The sequence below is a fragment of the Agelaius phoeniceus genome, chromosome 3, assembly GCF_051311805.1.
Source record: "Agelaius phoeniceus isolate bAgePho1 chromosome 3, bAgePho1.hap1, whole genome shotgun sequence".
In the NCBI taxonomy this organism is placed as follows: domain Eukaryota; kingdom Metazoa; phylum Chordata; class Aves; order Passeriformes; family Icteridae; genus Agelaius; species Agelaius phoeniceus.
In genome coordinates this window covers 107,556,522-107,581,845 of record NC_135267.1, presented here as the reverse complement: position 1 = coordinate 107,581,845, position 25,324 = coordinate 107,556,522, and the positions used below count along the sequence as shown (strand labels likewise).

Genomic DNA, 25,324 nt, shown 5'->3' with positions numbered 1-25,324 from the left:
AAGGAAGTAAATGCAGTGATGAATACTTTAATTTTAGCTCTGAAATTTTTTCACGTGACTTTTTTCATTGTGACTATTACAATTGGGTGTAATCCATAAACCTTTTCTCTCTGTAGAGCCTGTGTATTGTAGTAGCCTTTCATTTTTTGTCAGGACATATATAATTATAACAATAAGTTCATATTTAATTTTGAAGAGTAAATTTATAAGTGTATGAAGATTACTAGGTATGTTTAGCATTTAGGAAGAAATTATGGTGAATAAGTAACTTCCTCCAGAGCTGTGCTGATTCTTCCTATCAAAAGAACAGTTATGGCAAAGCAGCTGGTTTGTTCTGTGGCAGTGCTGAATCTTAGTAAACATAATTTACATTGTTTGGGCCATTTAAATGGAGTGGTATTTAATTGCTGGAGTCAGCCATATAGCATTTCAAGAGTCAGTGGTTTAAGTCTTATGCATTAAACATCTCCTTTTTCCTCTTCTGTTCACCTTCCAGTGTTCTTGGGTTACAAAGTCCTTTTTGAGATGGTAGGAGTGATAGATGTTATACTGGGATATAGAGGTGGAGAGTCAGAGAATGGTTTGGATAGGAAGGGACCTTAAAATTCAACTAGTTCTTAATATATAAACTATCTTAATATATTACAGAGGTTTTCTCCATTAGCACTATATGCTTTTCACTTTCTTAAGTAATTCAGTGTGTGGAATGCCTCTGTTTTACCTTCTGAAGTAGACAAATGTTTTTGTGTCAGGATTAATATGTAGTAAACTGTGGATAAGAGCAGCAGTAAATACAGACAGTTTCTTTGGCAATTCATGATAAATACATAATTCTGTATTGTTATTTTTTGTTTCATATACTAGACAATACTGACAATATTTCCACTAGCTTTCTATAAACATTAATTTCCTTAGCATCTGAAGGGTAACCATCAAAACCAGTTGAGTTACTAAATTATTTGAGCTTGACTTAAGCTTGTTGAGGTTCACTAGTAATCATGGTAGCTCTACTTACCCAGATAAACATTATTTGACTGTTTTAGGCTTACTTGGTTTTGTTTTAGAAATAATTTGTCACTAAATAAAAGTTAATCTATTTTTTCTTTTCCTGCTGCAAATTAGTGGGGAATTATAAGGAGATGAGATAGACTAGGAGTTCATTATAGGATCTTAAATAGGTATTCCCTGCATAGAAAGGAAAAAGTGTGGTGTCTTAAAGGTTAGTCATGTGCCAGTTAGATGTGATGGCTGGAGAAGTTAGTTGTATTGTTGGAAAACAGGACACCATGGAATGCAAAACTTATATTATATTAACAGTTCCTTCCAGTGTCTGGCAAGATCATTAGGTTCAAGTTATGTTGGAGTGAAAAGGCTGCTTTCAGCTTGCAGCATGAACTTTGATTATTTTAGGTCTCATTAATGCTGTTGGCTAGGGAAGAGGCAGAACCCTGCTTTGGAGAGGTGTGTTCCCCTTGGTTCAAACTCTCTCCTGAAAGTTCTTTGGGATTTGGTTATTTGTGTGAAATTCATCTCTTGAAGTCAGTGTCTAATGTATAAATCTGGTCTGGTTTTAGGATGATTTCTCTCCAGAGTTTCTTTTTGAATGGAAGTGTGCTCCTTGCCAGTAGAAGATGGTGATCCCAATGTATGACCATGGAGAAGGGGATAAGTTCAGTAGAAGTGTTACCTTCCAAATCATCTCAGGTTACAGCTGTAAAAGTGGTGGTCAAAGAGCCCGAAACAAAGCAAACCCAAAGAGGGAAACGAGTGGGATTTGTGCTTGTCCATGCAGGTAAGATGTGGAAGCAGAACAGCTGCAATGGAAATAATGCATATTTGGATATCAAACTAGATACCAGCAAAAATTTTATGGTGGCTTTGGACTACTAGTGTGCTAATAAAGTAACATTAACTCTGAGTTCAAATCTCAGAATGAGGAGTTTGATTGGAAGTTGCACTGGAAACTCTTAATCAAAATGTAGTTATTTGGGTGTTCTAGATGGTATTTTTGTTCTCCTGGACAAAGAAAACCCCTAAATGTAAATGATTATAAAATGTCATGTTCTGTAGTTGTCTGCTAAGCTTGACAAACCTACAAAATGAGGGAGATATTTCATTCTGTTTCTTTACCTATGGAAGGATCAAATACATTCCTTTCACTGCTGATGGTTCCTTGTCTAGCTTGTCCAGGAGGACAGTCCAGCTAAGACCTTCTGAAATCTGCTTGGGCTGTTTGTTGCAGAACTCTTTTTACCCTTCTGACATTTCTTCTATTTTACTGATCTTGTTCGTATTTAAGTGAGTTACTGTTTGTTCTTTCCACATGTAATGAAGGGCTCCTCTACTCAGATCTGATACAGAAATTGTGTTGTGTGTGTCTTGCTCATACATTCTTCTTTCATAGGTTCTCTATTAAATGTAATGAGTCATGAAGTTAACAAGGCTTATATCTGGGTGTATATTTGTTTTGAGCATCTGTGTGAGTACATGAGGTGAAATAGAGCAAAGTGGCCTGGTCATGCCTAAAATTTTTGAAAAGCCAGCATGTTACTTTATAAAATCATTAAGGTTAAAAAACCAGCCCCAAACCTTAAACAATTTATTCTGGATTGATGTTTGATGACCCTGGTATTCTATTTTAAGGGCAAATGAAATTGCTCAATATAGTGTCCTTTGCTGGGTCACTTTGGTATTGGTGTTAAAGCTTATTTTATTAGAGTTCCTCAAAAGGAGGAACTCTAATAAAATACTCTTCTAAAGGTGAGTAAAGGGAAGTTGAGATAAATAAATACAAGCACGTTTTTAGGTGCAAGACCTGGTAAAACAGAGGTAGATTTTAAATATTTACTCCACTCTTGTTTTTCTGATGCTGCATTTAGTTGAATGGTGGCATTGATAAACTTTCCAGCTGTGGAAGTAGAGGCAGTGGCTTCAAAATAGGGCAGAATGGTTCAATACAGTGGGATAGATATAAAGACTGAGAGTAAGAAAAAGGTGAAAAATCTGAATGATCTTCATTTGAAGGAGCTCCTTGTTCTAAGTCAGGAGTAACAAGCTCTAAAAACGTAGCATAAACATGAGAAAATGAGCAGAATTGTGGAAAAAAGAAAATCAAGAGTTTGACTTAAAAATGAGGCTTTTGCCCAATAATGGACAGTAAAGAAAAAAGCTATGCTGGAAATCCTCCAAGAATGAGTGAAACTGGAATCTCTTGGAAAGTTTTTATAGGAAAAGATTGATGCTGATATTTATACCTGCATGCTTCTGGATATATGATCTGTATCCTGTATTTTACTGAGTGTGTTTGATTCTGTGTTGGAATGCATAAAATTGTCAATCTTGATGGAAAAAGGAAATGCCAATGTAATCCAGAATAAGGAACACTATATCTGCCTGTGTCTTAAATCTCTATGTGAACTACAGGCTGTAGTTTGCCAGGAACTATAATATATTTTCCTTTTGTTTCAATTGCAGGTGCAGGTTATCATTCTGAATCCAAAGCTAAAGAGTACAAGCATGTGTGCAAAAGAGCCTGCCAGAAGGTATTATCACCAGCTCCACTGTCCTCTACTGGGTACACAAGAAATGTCTGCACTTAGCTGCTTGGGCTCTATGTGTTTATTGAAGGAAATGAGGGAAAACAGAGCACATTTAAGATGATATAGAGCAGGACAGTGAGTGGCCATGAGGTGTAGCAACATTCTCATCAGTGCTGGCAAATAGCAGACACCAAATGAACAGTGGGAGGGCAAGAGAAGGTCACAGTGGTACCTACAAGGAGTATTCCTACAGCTTTCTGCACTTCTCCAGGGTTTCTGGAGCTAAGTATGGTGTCTGTATGTTGATTTCTTCCATGTCCACTCTTTGGAGTTTATTTAAACTCTAGCATCCAGGTTGCTCTGTGAATGCAGGAGTTTCTATAATTATTTTATTCTTGATAGCTCTTACCCTCTTAATAGGAAGGGAGGTAGAAACAGGAAAAACAAAACCAAAAAAATCAAAGTTGGAAACAGGGAAATGGCAAGACTTTAATTTCCATTGAAGTTAATATGTTTTAATCTCTTCCAAGAACTTTGCTTTGGAACTGGCAAGTCCTGTCTTTTAAGTGTTGAATGAGTAGCTGGAAGACCTCTAAAATTTTTAATGTCTTTTGCTTTCTCCAGGGAGAAGGAGCTTGGGAGCTTGGCAGGATTTTTAGAGGAGTCTCAGAGTTGGTCTCTGATAATTATCACTTTGTGTTACAGTTTGTTGCTCAATCCTAATACCAATCTAATTTTGTAATGAGAGGCCTCACAAATCATCCAAAATTAGCACTGACTTTTTTAGCTTTGGTGAAAGTCATTTTCCAGCTAGTTATGTGAGATCTGCTGTTGAATTCAAGTCCAATTTGAGATTCTGTGTAGCTACTCTTGAGCCCAGTAGCCAACATCAATAACTTCTGTGAAGAACAAACAATTTCAGGTTTGTCTTGCAGCCAGAGTTGTTTTCTGGGGTTCCTTGAGAAAGCTTGACTGTAAGATCTTGTTTAGTATGGATCTAATAAATACTATTAGGCTCTCCAAGTTCACTGTTATGTGTGTATGTAATTTGAAGGTAACATTATCTTATGTGATTTGTGTTGGTTTTAAGATGAGGTTGTGAAGTTCTTTTCAATTTTATGGTAACTGCTATATGTGGTACTAGAAATTTTTGTTGAATGTTGGAAGGAAAAATTGAAACTTGACTGAAACATTTGGTGTTTGAGGACATGAAGTATAAGAAGTTAATTTGATAGAAATTTGACTATGCAGAAATCTGCTACTAAATGCAGTGTCATAGTAGCAAAATCATATCTTCAGATCTGCCCCATATGGTTCATACTGACTTTTTTTTCCAGTGCCTCTTGTTCTTACACCCTCTTACATTTTAAACTAATTTGGTGAAGATTTTATTTTATACAGGAATAGGAAAATGTAGGGCTCAGTCACAGAATAATAGACTTTCCTAATCATCAGCTAAAACTTGTGTTTTACAGGCAATTGAAAAGCTACAGGCTGGTGCTCTTGCAACAGATGCAGTGACTGCAGCACTTATAGAATTAGAGGTATGAATTTCTGACTAGTAGTAAATATACCTCTTGGGTAAACCTTGCCAGACCTTTCTGTAGGGGGCTATTAAATGGGCTCATGTGAATTTTTGGTTTTGTGCTACACTGATTTTATCTTTTGCTTTTCCACTGTATTTTGGTGTAAATGTGTTTAAGTACTTTATAAAAATATAGACTGAATAAAAGTTTTCTAGTTGATGCAATTTGGTTGTCATTTTAGGTATGCCTTATCAGATAGTCTTTAACCTTTAAGAACAAATGCAGTGATTAAAGACTTATTGAACACTTTGTAAGGAGCTTCATTTCTGGCTTGCTGAGTACAGACAGGTTGTTCTGGCTCTGCTTCTTAGAGAGGGAAAATATATCCTACTGGTTCTGATTATTATGACAAAATATGTGTAGAGGAATGGGCCAGTAGGGTTTTTATTTCAAAACAGTACTTGTTAATTAAGATAGAACATCTTGATGAGCAGCTGCTGGTGAGGTTTTTGGAAAAGTGTCTTTTTAGAGTGATGAGGTTTTTATAGCATCTGCCTTCAGTGAAGGTCCCCATGAAATAATGTAGAAGTGAGTAAAGCTAAACATTTCTGGGTGGTAAATGAAGCAGTTTGGTCATTGTCCCAGATCCACTAATCACTCATGACAGTAATGATGGAAACAGGTATTCTTCTTCTCCTGTAAGTGGCAATTGCTTTTTCCTCTCCAACTTTATTAGTTAAAAAAAAAAAAGGAAAGCAAGGTAAGTGTTGTGCTGTAAAAATAATTTCCTGCACTTGGAATTTATGGTAGTATTCCAAGAGGATTAGCAGTGGATTTGCTTATCCAGATGTTGGGAAAGTGTTCATTAATGTACTTGGTGGGGCTGGCGTAAGGCAGGCAGTAAGTGCATACTTCAGTATGTGTTAGACATGCTGACTGGGAGCCAAGGCTTCAGTCACACTGGGAACTTGGCAAGTGCCTTGGCTTTCAGCCCTCCTGTGGGTCTCCCTGAGCTCTTCAAATATGCTTTCATGTGTTATCTTACACGTTTGAGTATAGCTCACAGAAAGCAGCAAGTATCTCTCTAATGGGATTATTTACCATGCACTTCCCTGAGCTCACTGAGGCTGCTCTCACTCCATGAGACTGGTTTGTGTGTCAGCTCCCTCCTCAGTGGAAAACAAAAATAAAAATCTACTTGGGGTTGTGATTTTTATTGTGTTCCTGAGCTACAGAGAAAAACATATTTTGAGAAGCTTAACTGAACAGTTGCAGATCTCTTTGCAGCTGTGTCTGGGGTAAATAGTTTGTATGTTTTTGTTATCCCCAAGAAACTTTTCTTTTTCTTTAGTAGATTTGAATACTCCAAAGTAGCTTCTGTAGAACAAGTTATGGCTCTAAGATGAAAAAGTTTTTTCCAATTACTCCAATCAGAATCCTTTTTCTCCTTATCTCTTGCTACTACTGTGCTGATGCCTGCCATCATTCCCCTTTCTGGTTTGGCAATTGTCTTAGGTAGTATTTTTATGTGTTCTGTTGCACAAAACCTTTTTTTTTTCCTTTTTCCTGTTTTTAATATAAAATGTTATTTTGCTCAGGTTGTAGTGCAGTCAATGTAATTAATGTAATTAAGTTAATGTAATTATTTGCTTTCATTTATTCATTAAGTGATTTATATAATCTCTTAGTTGAAGGTTCTGTCTGTTACTGGAACAGGGAGTACTGGGTTTGGGATTTGGCCTTCTTGTAGATTAAAGTAGCTATGCAGTTACATTGAGGGAAAGTCAAATTTATACTCAAACCAGAAAATGATGTTGTTTGCAGTTTTTTGAATCTGGTGTGAGAAACTCCCAAGTGTTAAACTGTCAGCTTCCAAAATATGGAACAGTTTGTATCTGCTCATACCTCACTCTGAACACCACCTCCTGACATCTCTGTCATTTCTGCAGCTGCTTTAGTACTGGTGGTTTTTCTGTTGCTCTATGGAAAACAAACTACATGTGGCAAGTCAACAAAGCAATCAGAATAGTTTTTCTCATTAATTGCAAGAATTTATGAGTAAAAATATAGGTTTGTGTTGACAGTCTCTCTAGTGAGCTGTCACTCCCTTTTGTTTAAGCTTTGCATAAACAATGTGTTTTAGCATTTGAAGTTGGCAAATAAATAACAAAAATCTGTGAAACTGTTTGTGTTCTTGTCTCCCTGTAACACAAATGAAGATTCAGAACAACAGAATATTGTATTAAATAATAACAAATTTCATTGTAAAGTATACAGACTGTAACTTCTTGATATTTTGGGTTCTGTAGGACGCATTGCTATGAGTTTATCTGAAATATTTAATCACTTTTACTGTTCTCTCAGACTTTTAATGCTGTATTCCAAACATTTGTAATCTTTGCAAGGCACAAATCCTTTCATGGAAATCTCACAAAAGATGAATTTTTTTCCTCAGTTCCGCTCAATTACAGAACTCCTGTTACAGAGGATTGCAGCTCATCCAAAAGGCATCACTTCAAAGAGTTGTTGAGGCACAAGAGTTGCTCTTGATCTTTTATGAGCAAGCTGACAGTTTGCTTGTGGTATGCTGTCTGTGTTTTATTTTTCCAGGCTCTAAGTGCAGAAGGAATATCCTTTCTTTGTTGGACTGTGCAACTCTCAAGTGAAATGCTATTCTGTGAATACAATAATAATGGTAATAGTTAAGTAAAGGAAAAGGTGGGTTTCTTTTGCAAAGGAACAAGACTGACACAGAATATTGTTAAAGCAACTGTGCTGGTCTTCATAAGCATCAGCTGTATTTGATAAGGTCATTAAGGCAGGTATGTTTTCTGGTTTGAGAACTCTGGTATTGCAGAGAAACAAATGCACGTGTTACCTCTGTCAGTCTTTGGTAATGAAATGGTCTGGACGAGGTATTTCATAAGACTCATTATTTACTCTGTTAACTTCTACAAAGACATTATTGCAGTACTGTTAATTTTTGCACTCTTGCTATCAGCCATCATATGATGCCTGGATGTTTCTTGAAACACAATGAAATTATTAAACAGTTTTTTTTTGTTGAGGGAGGAGACCCCATACAATCCACTTAAAATGTTTTCAGCAAAACCACATTTTGATTTGCATTTATGTGGCTGTGAGAAAATTCTGCAATATCAAGCTTTTCTTTGACTAAAGAGCACTTAATGAAGTCTACTGATCAGGTGCTAGGAATATACAGTGGATGTAAAGAATGATGAAGATTTCAAATTGTTTCTAAGTTTAGTGTAATCCTTTACTAATATCTGTGTAGATTACTTGTTTCTTTATCTGACTTTAGTAGCACATTCTTTATGAACATAATTTAAATTCGGAATTAATATGATTGATAGGGAAGTGGATGTCCCATTTTGGGTTCCAATCTCCTTCCTACTGAAATTGCTCAGTTTATTTTGTATGTTGTTATTGTGGATCCATGCAAAGAATGTTTTGGGCCTATTACACTCAAGCAGTGTGTTTCTATGGTTGTCAGCAAAATTTTGTAGTGAAAGAGCCTATTTCTTGAGGAATTGTTTTATGTTGTTTTTTTTTTTTAATTATTATTTTCCTAGTAGTTAGGACTTTTGAATATACAGCCTTAGTCCCAAGGACTTCTCTTTCAAGGAGAAGCATGCTTGTTGTATTAAGGCAGTCACCACAGATGAACTTCTAATGAGTAATGAACTGGAAGTTGTTAATTACAGTTAAAAGCATTGCTATGATGCAGAGTGAGCAACAGTAACTTGTGACAAAAGTGTTGTCTAAAAACATTTTTGCTCATGTAATTGAAAGGGATGTGACTCATCCTTGTAGATTATTGATTGTCATGAAATTCTCACAGAAAAATAACTTCTAAAATTACAGTATGTGGAAAGAAGTGCCTGTAGACTTTGAATTTGTTTTAGAAGTTACAAATAAGCCATGGCCAGAAGTGTATCAAAGATGGATGGAATGTTCTTTCATGTTCATTGAAAACCAAGCATTTTAACTGTTTGCCTAGATGTGTTACAGAGCTGAGTAACATCTTCAAGCATTCCAACTTTGTCCACAGCTGAAATTTCAGGATGCCTGTATTTTCTGCCAGAACATTTATAAATACATTTTGAAGTAAAAGGGATTCTGTAAATAAAAATTAGGCCCTCAGAAGCTTGAGAGTTTTCGCAAGATGGGTAACTTGGGAAAACAAAACTCTTATTTCACATCTTAAAGCTTTCTTACCTCTTTTGCTACAGGTTTGCATGGTAAGTTAGAGTCACTTTGTGGAGTCATTGCCAGGAAGTCTAGTGTTTTTCACATAACTGAAGAGTTACATTTTGTTAAAATGCTTTGAATAGCCGTTTGTTTGTCTTTTCTCTCTTCTTACTTAGTGTTCTGTGGTGGCAATGCTTGTGTTAACTTGCAAAGCTCAGGCTTGGTTTGTTTACTTGTCTTTTTCAGTTTCCTTAGAAACACAAAGGCTGATTGCTGCTGTGATTTTAAATAAAAGTATATTCCTGAAGACACCTTTTTCTCTTTTCCTGTCCTCCCTTTTCCTGGACAAATTCTTTGGCTGGGTCCCATTTTATGCTAGTCAGGTCTTGCAGTGCTGCACTTTTCTATCTGAGGGTATGAAGAGACTTCCACTTAACTCAGTTTGTTTCTTGCCTCTTTAAAGGCATTCATGCTTCTGTTTAAATGTTTCTGCATTCCTTGTAGGTTTTGAATTTTCATTTCAAAATACACCTTAATGTTCATACATTATATTCTTCTACTTGCATATCAGACTCTTGAAATCTTTTGGTCAAACTTCGCAGAGATTCATGTTTTCAAATAGAGATTGTATTTGTGTGGGATATTTCATGTCTTTGCCTATTCATAGAAGTAGGTGTGAAGGTCTTGTTTCCATTTTTTTATCAAGGTTTTTCCCCCACCTTGTTCCAAAGGCTTTTATCTCACCTCAGAGAAACTCAGGTAGATATCAAAAATTCCGTGGGTTCACACCCAGTTTCTCTAAAGCTGTTTTCAGATTGCTTTTCAGATGTGTGAAGTTAAACTATCTTCCTCTTGGGAATTCTAAGCCTGTTTTCTTAATTAAATGCAATCTGATTCTAAAGCTAATTGAAACTCCACAGAAATTTTGAACAGATGCTTGGAATTTGGTCTTTATTTCTTTTTACTAGGAGAAGTTACTCATGTTGCTACTGGTAAGATTCCTTGTGAGTCCTAATATGAGTTACCCCACCAAAGAGACACCTGCAATTTGGTGTGGAGTTCTTATTTGTCAAAAATTCTGTAGTATTCTAATAAATATTCTGTAGGGAGAAACAGGTGACATTCTCTTTGTTCTTAGATCCTCTGAGTAAATTATGTCTTGGTGCATCCTTGAGGTTGTGCCAGTGAGGGTGCTATTCCAAAGCATGTAGCACATACAGTTCCTAGGAAATAAAGTGAACTCTGTATCCTTTATTTTTTCTCTGGTCTCTTTTGATTATTACCTTTACCAGATGGTAGAGACCTTTGTGCCTTGAGTGCAGAGGGATTCTGGACAGTGTTACCAGGACTTCTTTCTGGTGGGTCCTTCTTACTGCCTTGATTTGGCCATGGCATCTACTCTTAGGATAACAGCTGCGTCTGCTTTGGCAGTGACAAATCTGTGGAGCACAACATTTTTCCTTTTTGCTAATTCTTTTAAGTGTAATGCACTGAGTGAATGTGTTTGGAACAGAACATGAGAGATTTGTCTCCAGACTCACAGGTCTTTGCACTCTGATTACCCAGGGGCAGAGGGCTTGGACAGCACTAGGAGCAAGCACTGGTCATCCTAAGCATTCCTGGTTTTACTGTGTCTTCCAAGTACCTTTCACTGTTTGCTTTCAATTCCTTCCACCACTTTTATGCTCTCTTTTTTCCTAAACCTCACTGACTTTTTTCTTCATATTTGTAGAGCCTGGGGAGCAATGAAGCCAGTTAAGCCAGAAGCTACTCTGAATCTTCTGCCTTTTCAAGGCCATCATCTGTTTCTAAACATATTTTCCCCCACCCATCCTCTTTCTACAGAAAATTGTTTGTGCACTCTAAACTGTAAATGTTTGATTATTCTAAAATCTATTCAAATTTACTTACTTGCTGTGAGGTGTTGCTGTCAAAATAAACGACAAAATGAATATACACAGTGAATTGGAAGAAGTGTTGTGGTATGGGATAAAATGGGATAAAATCTTGTACTGCTTCAGAAGGAAAAAGCAGAAGATGAAGGTCAGTTTCATGATTATGTATTAGTCAGGGATCTTGTGTTCATGATTCTTCAGAAATATAGTGTTTTGGTGACTCAAACACTGAGAGCTCTTTGCATGTCTCTGTAAATTTGAATCAACATCTTCCAGAACAGATTTTGAATTTACTCACTACTTGCTGATTTGAAAGTTAATAAAAGCTAACTGACATCAGATTTATTTTTCATTTCTATGTGCTCACCTCTCTTATTTCTTTAAATTCATTGCAAATTTGAATGTTCAAAACCCATCCAGTTAATTTTAAATGTAAGACAGAACTTTGAGCTGTTTCTAATAATTTGTTCAGCTTTTATTACTCATCAGTGAAATCAGATTTCTACAGCACACAGGTGGTCTAGACACACATTGTTCTTTGTCACATCAGGTTGTTACACTGTTGTAATTTAAACATAGGAAACTCTGAAAGCATGCAGCATCTCTCTGAAATTGGATTTAGCTATTATTTCTTTGTCCTATATTCCTTGCATATAGAAGAGGGATTGTATTGAGCTGGCAGTGAGACTGTTGAACTGTGCTCCTTTGAAATTTTGTGGTTTTAAAGTCATGGGGATGCTCTGATGAAATGGAAGGGTAAAAATGGGGTTTAGTTCTAGTATGCAGAACTTACTCTTGGACAGTGTTGGGTTTGTTAAAAGCCACAGAAGGTGTTAACAAAAAAGGAGTTAGCTTTATGATGTTGTTAAAATGTTGTTCCATAGTTTCTATGAAATAGGAATTGATTTTTAGTCAAGAAACTTCCAGGCCACAGTCCCTGTGCTAATGGTCAGATAGGAATTTTACAAAGTGAGTTTTTAGTCATGGGCTTAGAATGTTCAGAAAAAGGACAGTTCTGTTTTGCTGTAGTGTCATACTTAGGAGTTTCTAAGGTAGACTGGTCTGTGCAGTGATTATAAGATGTTATTTAAATGTTGCTTGATGGGTTAAGGACCAAGCCAAGCGTGTACTTTGGGGGAGGGAGAGATTTTCACTTGTATTGTAAGGCTTTTGCTTGCATAGAATGATCATCTTTAATTGTTATGTGATTGGTTTTTATATTAGTGCATTATTACATTTAAGATATATCACACCCTATAGAGGTGAAAGCTGTCCATTGTAGTAATTCTAGATGTTCTGTTCAAATTGCCCTTGTTTTTGTGGTGGAAGATTAAACTACTAAAATAAGAAAATGCATTGCACCAAGATCAGTGCCATCAGATCAGTTATACAGAGATTTAAATCTAGTCTCTTATGGATGTGGCCTTATCGTGTTCTATTCTTATTTTTAGGATTCTCCTTTTACAAATGCAGGATTGGGATCTAACCTAAACCTTCTGGGTGAGATAGAATGTGATGCCAGTATAATGGATGGAAAGTCATTGAATTTTGGAGCTGTTGGAGCACTGAGTGGTATGTTAATTATGTATTATAAAGCTAACTGCTGATTTAAGTGCAAAGATCAATTTCAGGCTTTTTGTTACTGATTTGAAGGGGGACACATTGTAAATTCTGCTGTGTTTAAATAAATTTTGCTCCTTTGAAAAAGGGGGAGACATTCCTGCTCCCTGAAATGCTGTTTTGTGTTAATTTCTTTGTGGAACTTGTCTTATTAGTTCACTGATAATCCTTTGACGTAGCACAGTTGTGTGATACCACACACTATTCACAGTGGGACTCAGTTTGCTGAGATGAATTTGAAGAATGACAATTTTGTAATAAAATGCAGTTGTTAAAAAGTATTACAAGTATTTAAATTAGGCTTTTTATTTGTTTTTTTGCTCAGGCAATTTATTTGCACATGGGACTTGTTTAATATGAGAACTAATGTGTTTCTCTCTTTTTTCTAGTTTTAACTTTCACTGTAAAACAAATATAGATATAAAGTCCCAAACAGGGATTGTTGAGGCTTCATTCTAAGTATATGAACAGCCTTAGCTGTTACTATTGAATAGCTTTTCTGACAGGATTTCAAGTTTCGTTCTTTATCCGAGAATAGTTCTAAACTGTGGTAATAGCTTCCTCATGTAGATATAAATCTAAAATAAATAGTGAAATTAAGTGTTTCAAGCCTTGTTTGTTACAAAATGTATCCTTCCAACCATGGGGAAGGAGGAAATTGAGAGTGAGAGACAGCTAAACCTGAATCCTGTGATTTCTGTTCTGGCCAGATAGTTCCAAATGAAAATTCCACCTGGAAAAATTAATGCTTACAAACATCTTTAACCCTTAGATACAGTAGATTTTACATGAGATTTCTGTGGTAGGAGATCACTCCTCCTATTTCAATATGGTTTGTTCTTTCTTTTAAAAAAAAAGTGGGGGAGGTGTTGACAAGGGAGGGTTTGTCACTACCAACAGCATGTGAAAGGAAAACTGAAAATGTTGTTACTACATTGAAACATAAGGTGTCTCTTAATTACTTGACAAGCCCTTGGAAATTAAAGGAATCTGAGAAATTAAAGGAATCCACTGCCAAAATGAACTCTATAGTGCTATGAGGGAAAATATTTTAATGTTTTGTTCCCATTTTTTGCTAATTTTTCTTTTTTAGGAATCAAGAATCCAGTTTCGGTTGCAAATAGATTGTTGTGTGAAGGGCAGAAGGGGAAACTCTCTGCTGGCAGAATTCCACCTTGGTAATTGCTTTGTTCTGCTTGACTTTCCTTTGGTCTTTCACCTCTACTGCATAGATGCAATATTTGAAAGTTTTATCTTACCCAGGAAGGCTGGTGCAGTTTTACATACCAGTGATAATGTGTCTTTAAAAAGAAAATGAGCTTTGTTCTCTCATCTTGAAACTTCTTATGTACTCAGTGGAAGGAAGTATTAGATATAGATAGCAACATCATTTTGTGATGGTTTCTGTCTGTCTGATTATTTCCAGTTGTCATATTTAATTCTTATGTTTGTTACTGTAGCCTTTTGAAAAATACCCAAAAACATCAAGATTAAATGGAAATCTACTGCCTTTGTCTCTGTCTACCTTTTACAAAAAGCAACAGTTTTTAGTAACTATATAAAAAATATTCTATTTTACTGCCTTTGTGGCTTTGTGGAAATGTGCAGCATTTAGTAACTTCCTCTTATTTTAAAGATAAATTTAATAATATTTACAACAAAATGAAAGCAAGCAGTCCCTAAAACTTAAATGGAAGAGGTAAGTATTAAACACAGAATAACTCCAAATATTATTGCCTCACTTTGGAAAGAATCCAAGAAATGTGTCAGAGTTGATTGCTCTTAAAACCACCTTATTTTCATTGGCAGTTTAAATTGACAGGTGGAGAACTTGAATAATTTGTTCACATTCATTGACTGCTATCATCAGTTGTCATACCTGTGGCAGAATTTGCTACCCTTTGCCAGCTAGTGATCAGTATTTGCAAAAGTATTAAACCAGCATTTATGTAGTTAAAAAAGATGTGAATATTAGTTTTACACCTTTTACTTTCCTGACTGTAGTGTTCTGTAAAGTTAGCCAAGTAGCCTATAGCTGGGTGGTGCAGTGTTCCAGTTTAAACAGTGAGGATTTCAGTGTTGTGTCATGTGCAAAAAAAGTTCATAGATCAAAAAAAGCCACCTTGAAATCAAACCATCAACAGGCAAATTCTGCATTTTAAATACTTTTCTTTAATGGATAAAGAACAGACTAATTGTGGAGAAGTTTACTAAAGAAAAGGAACTTTATGTTCAATAGCTGTTAGCTGCTCATTTCTTTAGCTGTCAGGAGAAAATGAGGTACATTAGAATGTGAAATGAGTGTGAAATGTGTTTTTTTGGTGTTCCAGAAGTATTATTGAAGTCAGCTATAGGAGCAAGCACTTGGGATTGCTTTACTTGTATCATCAGTGTTCTAGAATTATTGTAAGGAAGAGCACTTGGATATTATGCTGTGACTTTATGACTTAGTTTATGATGCTATTATTTTAAAAATACTGAGTGGAAAAGGAACTATATCCTCTTGTCCCCCAAGGGCAAGACTACATCTTTTGAGGACTGTGCAGGATTAGCAGATGCTTTTAAAGGCAGGGTAGCTCAGATCTCCAGGTGAGAGATGAGCTATCTTTGGATCCAAGGCATGAAGTTTATTGTGCAGATGTTGTGCACTTGGGTTACCTGATAGAAATTTTCATTTCCTCTTTTCCCCCTTCTGGATTTTGAATGCACATTTTATTATGGCAATTTTTTTACCCTGGAAACAGTCTGTACTAGTGGGATATGATGGGTTATGCTTTGGGCTTGCTGTGGTGGATGCTTCTATACACACAGGGTGTGCCAAGGTCAGAATCATAAAGTTCATGTGCATTGAAGGTGATGGAATGGAGGATTTCATGTCTTGCCTTTCTGGCTGGGGTTGGCATGACACATTGTTTTGGGACTGAAATATATTCCTGCCAAAGCTGGGAATACTTAGAGTCAAATGAGAAAAGATTAGCCATATTTTGGCATTCCTAGGAAGTGTCAGGATTCCAATTCTTTAATTGTAAAGATCCACGATTTTCATCTTGGCTCTCATTGACATGTAGTGTATTGGGGAATCTTCCAGATACTGCTTGGCCTAAGAACCTGCTTAAAGAAACCTATGGAAGAGACTGTTTCTATAGCATGATCTAAGCTAGCTTAATGTTTTCTACCAAAAATGCTTGGCACATGACCAAACAGGAAAAATTCAGGAGCTGTGAGGTTAGTAAAAGTGGCACTAGGGAGTTCTTTCACTATAAAAGAAGAGTGGAGATAGTTTGCTTGACCTGTTTATCCCTGTTAATACATTTTCATAGTGGCAGTTCAAAACCAGTTCAAAGTGGTATATTTCTGATTTTCCATAGAAGAAGTTTCAATGAGTATGAATTAAGTTATTCAGAGATGGTAAGCTTTTTGAGATGGAGGGATCAAATGCATGAACTGATGTATCTAAAGTGCTGTAAATTGCTCTGTAGAGTGTGTCCTCTGGATCAATCTCTTGTTGTGTTATTTAAAACACAGAAACCCACTATCCAAATAGAATTAAAAAAGTTTAGAGAAAGACTGAGTGCATGGTGCGGTTGTTGAAACCTCTGAGGTCCTGACATCTTTCTGTCATACTTTATTCAGCTTGGTGTTGTCAGGATTTTCTCTGATGAAGGGACAGAAAATATTTAATTTGTAAATATTGCACAATCTCCTGTAAGATATTCCTGTTCCTTATATAACTTTTACAAAAGAAAGTACTTTTGTAATTGCATGGTTGCAAACTGGATGAACCTTTGGAAGTGGAGTTTGAGCACAGAGTAATGGATGTTTTGTAGTAATAAGCTTGAAGATTTTCTGTTTCCTACTGTGAAACCTTGACCTAAGGAAAGAGGCTTCTTTACATCTGCCTGCTCTTAAATGTAAGATTTGGTAAAATTTGCAATACAGCACAAATGCACCTAAATGTCTTCTTTCTTAGAACTCATTAGTAGTACTGCCATTAACTCCATGTCCATATCCCTTTCTCAATAATAACTATATGGGAAAGAATTCCTTCTTAGGTTTCCCCTTGGGATATACAGAGATTTGTGATTTCTGCACAGCCTTACACTGTTAAGTGCAGGATACAAACATTGTGTAAGCAGTAGGGCAGTGCCTAGTCATAGGCACTGTTCCCAGGAGGAATGAAGACACACCACCTTTTATTCCTGCTCTGTATTTCTTCTGAACAATTTCTTCTTTGTAACACTGATTTCAGAGTGATTGCTACATTTTATGATAAAATGTTACAAAGTGTATTTATTACCATGCAGATCACCTTGACCATGACCCAAATCTTCTGACACTTCTCTTTAGCTTGGAGCAGCCTGTTTCCTTACAGCCCATATTAAATTAAATTAATGTTTGGAGTATTCAGCACCAGCATAATCATGTTCTTGGAGAAAATTGCCTAAAAAGACCATTTTAGAGGCTTTTACTTATGTTTTCTATTAATATGGCCTAGTGTGCCTGGAACTGGAAAGCACATTGAGCATCACCTCCTTGCTGGGAGGGTGTTTTCATCTTCTGTGTTCTGAGCCTGTAAGAACTACACACTACTCTGTCTGATATATTTGCAAGCAAGATCTTTATGTCCTATTTGTGCAGACCCAGCTTTCAGAGTAGCAGAGAATAAACTCATTCATCCTTTGTTTATATATTTGTTTTTCCCCTCCCTTTGGAAGATTGTATTTTGAATTAGCCTGAAGGCTTTTGAAACTTGGGGTGGTTTTGACTGCTTTCTATAGTGCACTGGCTTTATTCCCTCTTCCCTCTCCCCCAATAAATCAAGCTTGGTGGTAGTTTTGTTTTTATGTGCAGACAACAAAGCATTGAGATCCTGATGCTATTTGTCTTGTAAACAGTATATTTTCACTTTTCTGTGGTTATGGTGTCCTTTAAAGATCCAAACTGAACAGTTTAAAAAAGGTGGATGATCTCTGTGGTGATATGGAACCTCAATTAGTTTTCTGCTCTGATTTAAAGACTCTTTGGAACTAAAACTGTATGTGTTCTGGGAGGGAAAGGAATCTAAGGATTAAGGACTGAAATGTGAACAAACTAAAAGTCACATCACATGAGTTAGGAGATGGGTGCTTTTTTGCACTCTTCATAAAATATTAGTGACATTTTCTGGTTTTAAGTATTAAAAAGGCAGCTGTGAAACTGCTTGTAAAACACAGTATTTCTGACTCACCTGTGCTTGAGTTACCATATATCAAACTCCCAATGTTGAGTTTGATGATTTTCCCACCTAACATTTCTCTCTGTGTAAATTATTTTATTGAAAAGGAAGTGCTTATTTACTTGCCAAAAATGTATTGTTTGATAAACACCAAACCTACCTTCTTTTAGAAAATGAAGAATACTACTAAATTAGGTTTGGCTGCAGTTTGCATATCTTTTTTATGTTAATATTGAAAGTTTTTTTTTATGTTATGTGTCAGTGCTAGGTTGTTTCTTGAGCACTAACTTATCTAACAGTAGATGCTTGAGTTCTGCCAAAGTACCCAATAACTTATCCTACAGTATCTTGCAATGAGAACAATTCTTACCTGAAGCTGCACTAACAATGGTAAGAAATATGCATTTAACAATTAAAATTCTCATTTAAATCAACCTCTTTTGAGACTTTAGTAAAGAAAGACTGGGCATACCTCTGGGATTGGTTAAATCATATAGAAGATAGAAATTACCACCACAAAATGCTATATAATGAAAGCTTGATGTTGGATATGGCACTGTCAAGAAAACTTTCAGCAGCATTAATGCCAACAAATTTGCTATATCAGTAGTGTTCTCAGAAACTGAGAACTGCATAGCCCCAGGGACCACTTTGTAGCTGGAATAACTTCTTTGGACTCATCTTCTTAACTCTGGCATTTCAGTGAAACTATTTCCAATTTGCTGAAAATTTTTACTCCTTGCTTCTGGTGTCCATTAGGCAGTTGTGTTATTCTTAACTTCATTGTCATTTTTGAAATAAGATTGGAAGTAGTTGTCCTTTATTGTGTTGCACAGCAGCTTTATGAAAGTGTCTCATTTCCAGCTACTACATCCCCTTTTTTTTGGCAATAAGATTAATTTCTCTAGGGGGAAACAACATGAGGTTTGCTTTTTCTTCTATCCCTAGAAGTTCCATGTGTGTGTATATTTTTTGCTCTTGTTTGTTGTCACAGCAGTGTGTACTGTCTCACTATAGTAAGGTGTTCAGTGCTGACTAGAAAACAGCTTCTCAGGTGGCTGGAGGTTTTTTAAAAGTGTATTTAAAATTTAGTGGGCTAGTCTCATTTGCAAATGATTGATAAAACTCCATGAAATAGACTTTAATACTTCTAAATAAAGTCAGTTTTTAACTTGTGTTGTGCTTCTCAAAATACTGCGTGCTATTCCTTTGACACTGACTGGTTTTACTGGAAATAACATTTTCACCTTTCTCATCCCATGTTTTTGGTCTTCAGGATCTTGCTAAGTTGTTATAAGGGAGCAAGATGTGAGACAGCTCTGTCCTGTTTTAGCTGCAGTTGAAAGCTGATGCTGATTTTGTATTGAATTTCAAATTTATTAGCACTTGGTTTTGTCCAGTAATAAATTTAATGTCAGAGCTGCATAATCTTTTAATGAAACTACATAAGCTTGCCAAATGTAATTAATAGCATACAGTCCTGTGAAATATAGACAGCTTATGGTTTAAAATTGACCAAACCAAATAGAAAAAAATAATTGCAAGCAAAGGGGGATTTGTTATATGGTTTTGTTTAAACTCCCTCTTCTGTGTCTCCTAGCTTTTTAGTTGGTGAAGGAGCTTACAGATGGGCAGTTGATCACGGGATACCAGCATGTCCTCCAGGTATCATGGCTACAAGTGAGTAAACTGGTGGTGTCAGTAGGAAGAACAGGACAGAGTAACTTTAAATGGTGCCTCATCTTTTGAGGTGTGCATCACTTCATTGTTCTTAACATTCAGCTAGTTTATGGTGTTATGGTCTATAAGGGTTGTTTACTAATTTTCTAATAAGTATCTAAATAAAAAAAATTGTAAACTATTACTTTAGCTGCATTTTAGCAACATCTAATTTAAGTGATTCTGTGATTCTAGGACTAAATCCAGTGATGGACTTCTTTGTAACTAAAATGTAGGCTCTCTAAAAGCTCAGTCCTACAAGTCTCCAGATGTGATCCATCTTGGATCCTAACAGCACCAACTAGCCGTGGATCAAAATTCAGCAGGTGTCAGTTTGTCTCTGAGATTGTGTAGTTACACCCATGTCTGGGGCTTTGTTCAGAACTGCTCTTGTCTAAACAAGCTGTCCAAGTAATTTGCCTTTTTTTTTTAACCTACGGCTTCACTTCACCTAACCTGATAGAATAACCCAATCTGGAAAACAGACTTGGGTTATACTGTATATTAACCCTAGTTTCTTAGAAAAGCTTCTTGTCTTAAAATAGAAAAAAAAAAAAGTGATTATCTTATATTGATACATCATCTATGAACTAGGCTACAAATGAATGCACTTACCCATAGAAAGGAGGATGTGGTTCTCTTCCATCTGTTCTTCAGCCCTCTTCCCTTTTGGAAAGTGCCATAACTACAGGTCTGTAGTTTGTTTTAGGTGAGAACATGCCCTGTGCTGCCTGTTGAGGTTTTGCAGGAAAAAAATCAGAAGTTTTTACCCAAAGAAGGAGAACACAGAAGATTAGGAATGTTTATTTTATAGTAAGCAGTACTGCTCCTTCAAATACCTGACTCATCCCTAGATCAGAGGTTGAAACCCAGGGCTCCCATTAAGCCTTTTATTTGGTCTAATTTTAAATGTAGATAAATATCTAGCAACTGCAGCTCTGAAGTTGTTGATGCTCAGTGCTGAAGTGTAACCCCAGAAACAGTGGCAGTGTTTTATTTGATTGCACTGATTTTCACATGTATTCATGACACATTTAATTTTGAACAGAAAGTTTTGATCTCTAGCTCCACATGACTGAAACTTTTGCTCTAGCTGCTTTCCAAAACAGCATTTTCAGAACTACTATAGTGCTGAGTTGAGCAGAACTCCTTTATTTCTGTGCCTCTAGAAAGAGTAAAACCACTAAATGCTTTGAAGTTTTTTGGGGGGGGAGGAAGGTTGCCTTTTTCTGGGTTTGGTTTTTTTTTTCTTTTTAGGAAAGCAATTGCTACTTACATGCAGGAGATACTTCACAAAGAAGGTGCCTTGACTAATTTTGTTTGCATGCACAGATTTCAAGTGTTTCTAGTACCAGTGTGTTTTGATTGTGACATTAATTGGCAGGTGATACGTTTGCTAGCTACAATGTACCAAAGTCAGAATAAATATGCACATTACAGTTTAAAAATAAGGATGGCCACTGCTAGTTTGGTTGGCCTGATCTATACTGTGAATTTACATTGGAGAAAGAAGAATAATCCCATTCAGAAGAACCCCATCAGAAGAATAATCCCATCCAATGTATTTTCACAATCCTGCTCCAATAGACCACTGCTTGCATTTTGTGTCTGCAGTATATTCAGCAATCTTCTATTTAGTAAAACAATTTGCAATAAAACAGTTGAAACAACCAGGACTGACAAGTGAATTTTGCAGTATAGTTATTAATGGTAGTACATCTGAGGTTCTTTTTGTTTCTTTGAAAAAATTAATGCAAGAGTAAATAAGAACCTGAAGAATCAATTCCAGAAAATGTTGCACTGATTCCTGTCCCAGTCCTTAGCTAAATAAATCTTGTGCTTCATTGACCTCTGGTCAGTGGGATTGGAAAATGGGATTGTTACAAGTGAAAAGAAATTGGAAACTCACAGGTAACATTTAAGAAGCCAAAATAAATTTATCCAATGTTACCATGGAAAGGAAAGTTAGATATGCTTAAGAAACAATCAAATAGAATGTTGTTTCCAAGCAACCACAAAGAGATCTCATCTGAAGTCAGCTGTTTTGTTAAATAATGTGCCAATCTTCAGAAAAAGGGAGACTTTTTTGATTGTGCTTGCTACCAGTGCTTTGTTGAATTTTGCTTGGAGAACTGGGGTTCAATTAAGTAAACATCACGTATCTTCTGAATAGCTCTGTAAAAGAAAGAACTGAACTAATTGCCAAACATCAGGAAAATATCTTCAGTAACTTATTTACAAAAAACCAAAATGAAATCTCCTCCAAAAGCCTCTAATCCAAATTTAGATGTGTACTTGCAGTAAATAATGGCAGGGAGAACTGTGTGCATGTTTTGGCTTCTCTGTGCTGCACATGAAAAATATATTTTTGAATTTGTCTTATTCTGTCTTCTTTTTCTTGGACCTGAGATGAGAAGAGTAATGTTCTAGCTGCTGTCAGTGAGGCTGGGGGATTGGTTTGCAGGGATGGAGCTTCCCTGTGATCAGTATCAAAGAAAGAGTCACAGTCTGCTTTGTGCTCATGCTCCATAGTTCTCTCAGAACTATCCAAGTATCTAAGCACCAAACTGGAAGCATGTTCTAAACCATGTTACTTGTTGAATTCCATCAAGATTTTGTCAAGGCTCATGTGCTTCATCTTCTTTGGTTCGTCAAGTGTGTAAGGAAATGGGATTTTTACCATTTGTAGAAACCTGGTGACTTTCCAAAGTGGGTGGTTTTAAAAAAAAACAAACCCAAGCACCTGAAATATGATCTGTTTGTATTGCCCACAGTCTGCAAGGAATCTGAATTTATTAATCCCTGCCCAAACTAGAGGCTGCCAGTACAGAGCCCATACTGGCTTATCCCAGTGCTTTGTTGCCCTGTGCTAGAGAGACTGCTTTGACAGTGTAATCCAAGAGTTAAGGTGTAATTACAAATTAGAAGTGCTGAATTACTGTACATTGGAGTCTCTTAAAAATGTTAAAAGTACACTTTAAATATGCAATGTAAATTCGAGGTACACCCTCAACTGCCAATATCTGTGCCTGCATTAGTAATAACCAAAAGACTTCTAGCTGAAATTATCAGCTCAGCCTATAATAGATGTAAATTATCTTTGACAAAGATAACATGGGGTAAGACAGCATCTTGCATTTGCTTGCAATGTTAAGCCTTCAAAGGGAAAGAGAAGGAAGGCACCTCCTCATGCAGCAAACTTGTAACTCTGACAATGTGGAAGTGACTGGAAGCACCTCAGTAATGTTATATAAGAACAAAAACAGCAGCAGTGGATCCACATAACTTTTCAACTGCAGTTCAAGAGTAGTCATAAAGAAGATGCTTAAGGAAGGATGTAAGAACAGAGCAAGTATTTGCTTCCCTTCCCCTATCTCTTATATTATTCCAGACTCTAAATTCTGTACTTGTTAGTGACTCTGGCATACATGGAAAGTAAACAGTGGCATTTGCTGACATGAAATTTTTGTTTCTTTTTGAACCCATATTAGTTTCCAGCACCTGCAAAAACCTTTACAACTATGAGTTACCTCATTGTCATTATTTTGAGACTTGCTGAATAAAAGCTGCTACTTCATTGTCAGAATCCTACTCAGAATCCTTCTTCAGTCAAATCCTCAAATTACCTTGAATAACTTCATGTTATCAGTAAAATCACATCTTGTTCAACAGATTCAGGGCTGCTATGGGTTGGTTTGAAATTCTACTTGTAACAGACCATTTCTTTAGTTGTACTTTATTTTTTTAACTGTGTGCATGCAAGGAAATTCCTGTTTATCCTAAGGCTGCTTGGATTCTTTAATGAGGGAGAGTCTTTTCTGGATGAGTGTAGTGCAGACTGTGCTATTTCTAATGACACTGTCTCCCTGACCACCAGTATTGCCTGCCTCTCCTCCAAAACCCCAAATCTCACTCCCAGTTCTCTCATGACTTCATTGTTATTGTATTAAGAAAAACACTTGCTGTATTGCTGAAACTGTGCTATGAATTTCAGGCAGTGGCTCAGACCATGCTTCCTTTGTCTTTAAGGGGAGGATGAAAGATTTGGAGAGAAACTCAAGGGTTCTGGGCATTTGGTTAGGAAGCTTGGTTAATCTGAACACATGATGTAAATCTTCCCTGGATTTGGAGACAGTAGGGTCACTTTTTGTTCTGAAATTTGAGCAGCTGAGTGCAGCCAGGAGAATGGCTGTAAGTTACCCAGGAAAAAGGTTGGGCCAAAGTGCCCAGAAAATACTTTGAATGAAAATCTTCCAGGCTCAAGAAAAGGCTGCTTGATGACAAACAAGATTTCTTGCAGGAAGCAGTAAGAAATGCTGTGTCCAGCAGCAGTTTACCCTGAGTTTGTGTTGTAAAGAACAGATCTACAGAGTAGTGCTCTGAGAGATAGGTTATTTTTTTAATATGCTTGTAAGTGCCTTTCCCCCCCCATTCATTTTGCTGTTTCTGTCAGAAATATGGCAACATGGAAGCTATCTCTAGCAGTCTTTTAGTCCCAACACAAGCCTAAGTGGTGTTAATCTGTCATTTAAAATAGCTTTGTTAAAAAGAAATTTATTTTCATCTTCCTGTTTGAATTTGTGTCATTTATTTTAGCAACTGCTCAACAGAATTCTTCACAAGATCATTTGAATTCCTGTGGGTTAACTAATTTGTTAGTATATTCCTTTTTAATTCTCTTCTCCAATAGTTGCATTCTCTTTTAATATGGAATAGAAAGATAAATTGCAGAAAGCTTCTGCCAGCTGACTCTAAGCACTGTCTGCCAGGGGGTGCTATATGATTGGTCAGAGCTCTATCTCTACTTCAAAGATTTTAAAATATTCTTGGGGTTTTTGTAGTATTTTCAATTTAAAGTTTGATTTTAAACAAGAATAGCTGGACACTTACAGGTTGCATAATATTTAGTTGCATAATAATTTGTAATGTGTGTGACTGAAAGTTGGTATTTGGGGTTTGTGTTCCCAGCTTGCTGTTCCACCACTGTGACCAGGAAGGCTTGAATATTGTCCTGAACTTGATTTGTCATTTAGTGGTGCTGAAAATTTGTATTTCCTTCCAACTCTCTATGAAAATAGAGTTGTTCACATAGCCATTTTCCAAATTTTCAACCTTGCTGAAAATAATTAAGGGAATACATGTGGCTTATAAAAGCATGGGGATTTTAAGGAAACATGGACTTTGTAGTAAAAATGTTTTGCATTAACTTTGGGCAAGAAATTAATTGTATTCTGATAAGCAGCCTGTTATCTGAGGGCCTGTTTAAGGTACATAGGGCTAGAATTAACAAGTAGATAGATATGTATCAATTGTACCATTATTTAACAGATGAAAAGGTGTCTTAGTGTTGTATTTAAGTGTGTATGTACAATTCAGTAGCTTCAAGGACTCCATGTATAGGACAAGTCTGATTTTCATATGCCTGTGCTCTCTGAATCATTTCTAATGGGCTGTGAAAGCTGACTGAGAGAAACTTCTGAAGAGCTGTGTAGAATGGGAAATACAGTTGTGTTTCATTTACTTAGTCATTGTATCATTATCTAATAGAACTGTCAAGGTTTTTGATGAAATTTTTACCTGTACATAGTATAATGGTTA

At 36.3% G+C, this 25,324-nt stretch overlaps 1 protein-coding gene across 3 annotated transcripts in view; it reads left to right on the top strand.

The window, feature by feature from the left end:
* Window positions 1-25,324, top strand: part of TASP1 (taspase 1) — a 78,958-nt gene that overhangs the window by 1,105 nt on the left and 52,529 nt on the right. For 2 of the 3 annotated variants that reach the window (XR_013181552.1, XM_054629391.2), the window contains exons 2-7: window positions 1,575-1,792; window positions 3,475-3,542; window positions 5,015-5,083; window positions 12,624-12,744; window positions 13,886-13,970; window positions 19,608-19,687. Coding sequence is in view for 2 of the 3 variants with exons in the window: in XM_054629391.2 (XP_054485366.1) it covers window positions 1,648-1,792; window positions 3,475-3,542; window positions 5,015-5,083; window positions 12,624-12,744; window positions 13,886-13,970; window positions 19,608-19,687 (568 nt within the window). In the remaining variant the exon portion in view is untranslated. The remainder of the gene's footprint in view (window positions 1-1,574; window positions 1,793-3,474; window positions 3,543-5,014; window positions 5,084-12,623; window positions 12,745-13,885; window positions 13,971-19,607; window positions 19,688-25,324) is intronic. The other variant, XM_077176108.1, reaches the window with a different exon arrangement.